The sequence below is a fragment of the Triticum urartu genome, chromosome 2 (genome assembly GCF_003073215.2).
Source record: "Triticum urartu cultivar G1812 chromosome 2, Tu2.1, whole genome shotgun sequence".
Lineage (NCBI taxonomy): Eukaryota > Viridiplantae > Streptophyta > Magnoliopsida > Poales > Poaceae > Triticum > Triticum urartu.
In genome coordinates this window covers 585,299,181-585,306,588 of record NC_053023.1, presented here as the reverse complement: position 1 = coordinate 585,306,588, position 7,408 = coordinate 585,299,181, and the positions used below count along the sequence as shown (strand labels likewise).

The 7,408-nt window shown below is 44.0% G+C and overlaps 1 protein-coding gene across 16 annotated transcripts; it reads left to right on the top strand.

Moving 5' to 3' along the window:
* Positions 1–2,688: 2,688 nt before the first annotated feature.
* Positions 2,689–7,059, top strand: LOC125538945. Of its 16 annotated transcripts, none has more exons than XR_007296550.1 (7): positions 2,689–3,140; positions 3,211–3,331; positions 3,957–4,109; positions 4,955–5,056; positions 5,429–5,675; positions 5,763–6,530; positions 6,642–7,059. XR_007296550.1 is itself a non-coding variant. In XM_048702262.1 (7 exons), the coding sequence occupies exons 2-7, from the start codon at positions 3,215–3,217 to the stop codon at positions 6,698–6,700; spliced, it is 741 nt and encodes a 246-aa protein (XP_048558219.1). In that variant the 5' UTR covers positions 2,689–3,140; positions 3,211–3,214; the 3' UTR covers positions 6,701–7,059. The 16 variants fall into 16 exon arrangements, 11 of the variants coding, with proteins under 11 accessions (XP_048558219.1, XP_048558217.1, XP_048558220.1 ...); XM_048702262.1 differs by having other exon boundaries at positions 3,211–3,325; positions 4,002–4,109; positions 6,417–6,530; XM_048702260.1 differs by having other exon boundaries at positions 3,211–3,325; positions 6,417–6,530.
* The last annotated feature ends 349 nt before the right edge of the window (positions 7,060–7,408 follow it).

Genomic DNA, 7,408 nt, shown 5'->3' with positions numbered 1-7,408 from the left:
CCCCTTTTTCAGAATTGGCTTAGGAGTTGGTTTAGGAAGTGTCCAATTATTTTCATTAGTCAACATATTATTCAATAACAATTCAGCTTGATCAATAGTTCTTTCCCTGAAAACATAACCAACACAACTATCCAGGTGGTCTCTGGAAGCATCGATTAGTCCATTATAAAAGATATCAAGTATTTCATTTTTCTTGAGAGGATGATCAGGCAAAGCATTAAGTAATCGGAGAAGCCTCCCCAAACTTGTGGCAGACTCTCTTCTTCAATTTGCACAAAATTATATATTTCCCTTAAAGCAGCTTGTTTCTTATGAGCGGGGAAATATTTAGCAGAGAAGTAATAAATCATATCCTGGGGACTATGCACACAACCAGGATCAAGAGAATTAAACCATGTTTTAGCATCACCCTTTAATGAGAACGGAAACAACTTAAGGATAAAGTAATAGTGAGTTTTCTCATCATGTGTAAAGAGGGTGGCTATATCATTTAATTTAGTAAGATGTGCCACAACAGTTTCAGATTCATAGCCATAGAAAGGATCAGATTCAACCAAAGTAATTAACTCAGGATCGACAGAGAAATTATAATCCTTATCACTAATAAAGATAGGTGAAGTAGCAAAAGCAGAGTCATATTTCATTCTAGCATTCAAAGACTTTTCTTTAAGCTTAGCTAACAATTTCTTAAGATCGGATCTATCATTGCAAGCTAAGAAGTCTCTAGCAGTTTCTTCATCCATAACATAACCCTCAGGAACAACAGGCGATTCATATCTAGGGGGAGAATCTTCATCATCACTTTCATCAATATTATCAGTTTCAATAATTTCATTCTCTCTAGCCCTAGCAAGTTGTTCATCAAGAAATTCACCTAGTGGCACAGTATTATCAAGCATAGAAGTAGTTTCACCATAAGTATCATGCAAAGCAGAAGTGGCATCATCAATAATATGCGACCTATCGGAATTAATAGCATGTGTAGGTGTCGCAAGTTTACTCAAAACAGAAGGTGAATCAAGTGCAGAGCTAGATGACAGTTCCTTACCTTCCCTCATAGTTGAGGGAAAAATCTTGGTTCTTTGATCTTTCAAGTCCTTCATAATGATAAGCAGATATAAATCCCAAGTGACTCAAAGAATAGAGCTATGTTCAACGGCAACATCGCCAAAAAATAGTCTTGATAACCCACAAGTATAGGGGATCACAACAGTTTTCGAGGGTAGAGTATTCAACCCAAATTTATTGACTCGACACAAGGGGAGCCAAAGAATATTCTCAAGTATTAGCAGCTGAGTTGTCAATTCAACCACACCTGGAAACTTAATATCGGCAGCAAGGTATTTAGTAGCAAAGTAATATAATAATAATGGTAACGGTAGCAAAAGTAATATTTTTGGGTTTTGTAGTGATTGTAACAGTAGCAACGGAAAAGTAAATAAGCGAAGAACAATATATGAAAAGCTCGTAGGCATTGGATCGGTGATGGAGAATTATGTCGGATGCGATCGATCATGCAACAGTTATAACATAGGGTGACACAGAACTAGCTCCAATTCATCAATGTAATGTAGGCATGTATTCCTAATATAGTCATACGTGCTTATGGAAAAGAACTTGCATGACATCTTTTGTCCTACCCTCCCGTGACAGCGGGGTCCTATTGAAAACTAAGGGATATTAAGGCCTCCTTTTAATAGATACCGGACCAAAGCATTAGCAATTAGTGAATACATCAACTTCCCAAACTATGGTCATCACCGGTAAGTATCCCGATTATTGTCACTTCGGGGTAAACGGATCATAACACATAATAGGTGACTATAGACATGCAAGATAGGATCAAGAACTCACATATATTCATGAAAACATAATAGGTTCAGATCTAAAATCATGGCACTGGGGCCCTAGTGACAAGCATTAAGCATAGCAAAGTCATAACAACATCAATCTCAGAACATAGTGGATACTAGGGATCAAACCCTAACAGAACTAACTCAATTACATAATAAATCTCATCCAACCCATCACCGTCCAGCAAGCCTACAATGGAATTACTCACGCACGGCGGTGAGCATCATGAAATTGGTAATGGCAGAAGGTTAATGATGATGATGGCGACGGATTCCCCTCTCCGGAGTCTCGAACGGACTCCAGATCAGCCCTCCTGAGAGAGTTTAGGGCTTGGCGGCGGCTCCGTTTCGTAAAATGCGATGAATTCTTCTCTCTTATTTTTTTCTCCCCGAACACGAATATATGGAGTTGGAGTTGAGGTCGGTGGAGCATCAGGGGGCCCAGGTGGCAGGGGCGCGCCCAGTGGGGGTAGGCGCACCCCCCACCCTCATGGACAGGGTGTGGGCCCCTGACATGGATCTTTCTTCCAGTATTTTTTATATATTCCAGAAATAATCTTCGTTGATTTTAGGTCATTCCGAAAACTTTTATTTCTGCACGAAAATAACACCATGGCAATTCTGCTGAAAACAGCGTCAGTCTGGGTTAGTTCCATTCAAATGATGCAAGTTAGAGTCCAAAACAAAGGCAAAAGTGTTTGGAAAAGTAGATACAACGGAGACGTATCACACGCTGCCACTAAAATCGACAGACAGTACCCGCCACCCTAGATTTAGCAACAACGCACTCCTGCTACCTGCGCTACTACTAAGCGAATAGCTATAGTGAGGTGATATACCCCATGCTAGTACTGAGCATGTCCGCCCCACACCACACCGGCACACCGACCCCGATCGACCCCCACCCCACCAAACTCTCTCTCTCTCTCCTCTCATCCATAGCCGCCGCCCCGCTCATCCGCCCGGCGATCCCACCGGCCGGCGCCCTCCACCCCCATCCCCTCCACCTTCCCCCACCTTCTATCCATCTATATGCCCCTAGACTAGATCGAGCAGGCGGGCGCTGTCAGATCGGGATCGGTCATGCCCACGGCGGGGCATCTGGATCCGCGCCGCCGTCGATCCAGGACGTGACGTTCGGCTCCTTCTCCAAATCCACGCCAAGGGTGACGAGGAGTGAGGGGGCTTCCTCCCAGCTCTCTCTCCCGGGATGCCGCCATCCATGCCATCAAGCTCTGACCCCGCCGCCGCCGACATCTTCGACCCATAACGAGCAGCTTAGTCAAGGTATCTCTCTCTCTCGCTCTCTCTCTCTCTCTCTCTCTCTAATCACATCTGATCTGGGCTTCTCTTGCAGACAGATGTGCGGCAGGGGAGAAAAGGAAGATTGGGATGCCGGCATCATCTCTAGACACCGCCGCGCTTCTGCTACTGCTGCAACCCTAGCTAGCACCGACGACGCCATGGAGCAAGTAAAGGTCCATCCTCTCTCTCTCTCTCTCCTTCTCTTGATACTGCAAAAATCAATAATTATGTGCGCCTGGCAAACAAAAATCAATCTGTATGTGCCCATGTCTTGATCTTCTGTGCAATAATGTGTCACGCCTATGCATAATCAGGCCTGGATGAGATAAAACAGGATGGCAGAGCAATTATTGGTGAAACTGTTGAATTACTTACACATATGATAGAAAAATAATAATTATGAGCTGGTTGTCGTTTTCATTTGGCAGGCCTTGTTTGTTCCCTGCTGCATGCATGCACGCACGCACAACTTTGTTTGCTTTTGCCTCTGTTCAGATCTGTTGTTGCAGGGCTGCTAGCTTTGGTGCCATGAACAAATTAAGCTTCTTACTCCTTGATCTCAGGCCCATCATTGCCTTGCCTGCTTTCTAATGCTTTGTTCTAGGCTCTATATTAGGTTTTTATTTTCTAGGCATATCACCTATTTGACACAGAATTGCATCCATCAATAAAAGATTCGATGATGTTTTTGTGTAGCTCTCGACAAAGCCTAGACATTTTTGTTGCATCCCATTTCATGCTTTTTCGATCGATGATTACGACGTGTGGCTCATTTCAGTTGTGATGTGCGGTTTGTAGGCTTGGTTCCCTGATGATACGGTTTCCTCATGCAAACATGTGCAGTTTTGCCCGTGGATTCTTCATCCCCTCTGTGCATCATCTCTGGACACCACTCTTCCGCTGCTGCAACCCCAGCTAGCACCGATGACGCCATGCATGCAGCAAGTCAAGGTCCATCTTCTCTCTCCTCTTGATATTGGAAAAATCAATATGTATGTGCGCGTGGCAAAAATCAATCTAACCTGATCTTCTGTACAATAACGTGTCTATCAACCAGGACAGATGGGATCAATTCCGAAATAACACATCAAGCCTATGTATAATCAATCACGCCTCGATAAAACACAATGGCAAAACAATTGTTGGTGAAACTGTTGAATTACTTCCACACATGTTAGAAACATAATAATTATGAGCTAGTTCTTGTTTTGATTTGGCAGGCCTTGTTTGTACCCTGATGCACGCACGCACACACACACACACACACACACAAGTTAGGTTTTCTTTTGCCTCTCTTCAGATTTGTTGCACGACAACCGGTGTTAGGTTTATTGTTGCCAGGAACAAATTAAGCTTCTTACTCAGTACTCTCAGGCCCGTCGTTGCCTTGCCTGGTTTTTAGAGTTTTATTCTAGCTTTTAGGTTAGGTTTTTATTTGCTAGGCATATCACCTCACTGACAGTGAATTGCATCCATCAATAAAAAGGATAGATGCAAAGCATTTTTTTTTGCATTCCATTCCATGATTTGTCGATCAATTACTATGATGTGTCTCAGTTTTGTTGTGATGTGTGGTTGGTATGCTTGGTTCCCTGATGATGTGGTTTCCTGATGTTTATGTGTCTCCTTGCGATAGATTGTGTAATGCTTTCCTGCTGTTCTGAATCATGATCTCCCAATTCTGCAACTGTGTGTAATCGATTAATATCCCACTCTTATAAGTTTCAATCGATTAATCTGGTACCTCCCTCTAATCACATCTATTCAACCACATCTGGTCTGGTCTTCTCTTGTAGATGCGTGGGGAGAGAGCGCAGAATGGGATCCGGCATCATCTTGGAACGCCGCTCTTCTGCTGCTGCGACCCTACCACCGACGACGCCATGGAGCAAGTCAAGGTCTCCCTCTCCCTCTCTCTCATTTGATCTGACTGTCCCTGCTCACTCATCTACCGGCCAATCCGTACATATTTTCATGCTAGCTAGCTCTTTGGTAGATCTATATGGAACGAGCACTCCATCTCTGGCAGTAAAGAATTAGAGAAGCGGTTGATTTATTTAGTGCTGACTTCTGAAAAACAGGTAGGGGTTTTCTTGTTTAATTTCAACTCGTGTGCATGCGCAACATCACCTGCTCAGGTAATTAACCGGCATTATGCAACACATCAACATCCTCAAAGTATCGTATCTGAACATTTTGTGTCTTTGTACCAACAAATCGGTATAAGATTGTGCAAGTAACTAACGTCTAGGTCCAAACTAATTTTTCAGTTCGTTCTGCTTGCTTGCTATCATCTGAAAGTGTTGTTCTCATCACCAACCCCAGATGGGCGGGGCTGGCAAGGACGTCTTGGACCTACTCCTCTTCTGCGCCGCCGCTCGAGCGGCCTCGGCGGAGGCCCCCGCGCTGCACTAGGTCCCGGAGGGGCTCTCCAAGGCGCCGGCCGCCGCCATGGAGGAGATGGCGCACACAATTTAGTATTCTTAGACCTTGAGCATAACAATTCTGAAGCCACTCGTAATATCTAATTTCAACTCCGAAGTAGATGTTTCTTGTTGGTTTTTGCTCTGTTTATTTTTATCATCCTGAATTTCTGAACTGCAGGGGCTGACTTGGAAGGCAGCTTTTGTTATCACCCTGAATTTCATATTTGATGCCAGGCAGCAGCATCCCTCCCCCCACAATGCTTTAGTTTGCTATTACATGGTTGCCTGTTTGAGCGGCAGTTTTTGTGTGCATTGGTAGACTGTATGACACTGTGTCCTTGTTTTTATCACTTCACTCTAGTTTGTCTTCAACAAGTTCCACTCTGTTTAGAGAAGATGCACTCTCTGTTTAGTTTTTAGCTAACCCAATTTGCAAGTTTGTATAGTCGCTAGGCTCTTCCAACAGTAGATTCATGGACTTTGTTATGTTTGAAAATGTGAAAGATATCAAGGTATTGAAGTGACTACTTAGAAAAATGGATAGATAGAATATTACCAGAAGAATTATGCCTCTAACTCCTTATGTGGTTCGTAGGTGCTGTTTCTTTTTAGAACTTCCAACACAATAGAATTGCTTCTAATCTTTTGCGTTATCTTTTGTCATGGAAGTATCTATGTGTTGCTTCACTGTGTAGTTCAGTTGTGCATTACGTCTTAAATAAGAATCTTGGGAAAATTTGTAGCACATTTGCACTGACATGTACTGCATTGTTTTCCGTGTCATTCTTTTGAAGAATCTGAAGTTTCTGAACCTCTGTTGGTAATGCTGCAGGGTTCGACGCTGACGGACGTCGAGAGGTTCATGGACTTGACGGTTGCGTTGCTGCCGATGTACGGAGAGGCGAAGCTACTGCTCGTCCTCTACCTCTGGCACCCCAGCACACGGGTAAGCAGTCGACCAGACACCCAGAGCCTGAGAGATGATCAACATTCAGATACACTTGATCCGGTATGTGGCCAATTCTGAATCTGGATCTTAATGGTGTTTGGGTTTCAGGGTGCGGGGCACGTGTACGATGGCTTCCTCTGTCCAGTGGTGGTGACAACATCGAGTGATGCCTGTTGGAGCTGAGGGCCAGGGTGTGGGAGGTGACGGTGTCGCAACTCAAGGCGGTGGCTGCCGTTGGCCGGGTGTGGCTTGTCGAGGCTTCCCGGTGTGTTTTGTCGCAGGCGCCGCACAACAACTAACAAGTCTCGGTCTCAGGCATCTAGAAGTAGTAGTAAAATTCCAAATTTGCATGGCAAGAACCACTTACGTAGGTAGCTTCCTACCAAGTTGCCATGGACAACACTGTGTCGCTACAATGAGGAACTCTGTGATAGTAATTATACATGAGTTGTCGCTACAATGAGGAACTCTGTGATAGTAGATACGGCAGTTGTGTGATAGAATGGAATTGGTTGATTTTATTTTATTTTTAATTTCTAAGAAGTTGGTAGTAGCATGGGAAAAACCTGTGCGCTACTAGTATTTAGGATACTAGTAGCGTTGGTATTATAGACACGCTACTACTATTTCATTAGTAGGGTCCGTAATAGCGGTAGCGTGGGCGGCATACATGCTACTACTAACAAAGTTAGTAGTAGCGCGGGTTTAACCCATGCTACTACTAACTTTTAGCTGTAGCGTGATACTAGTAGCGCGGGTTTAACCCATGCTATTACTAACTTTTAGCTGTAGCGCGATACTAGTAGCGCGGGTACCCACGCTACTAGTAGCCATTTTACCCGTGCTGCTAGTAGCCTTTTTCCTAGTAGTGTAAG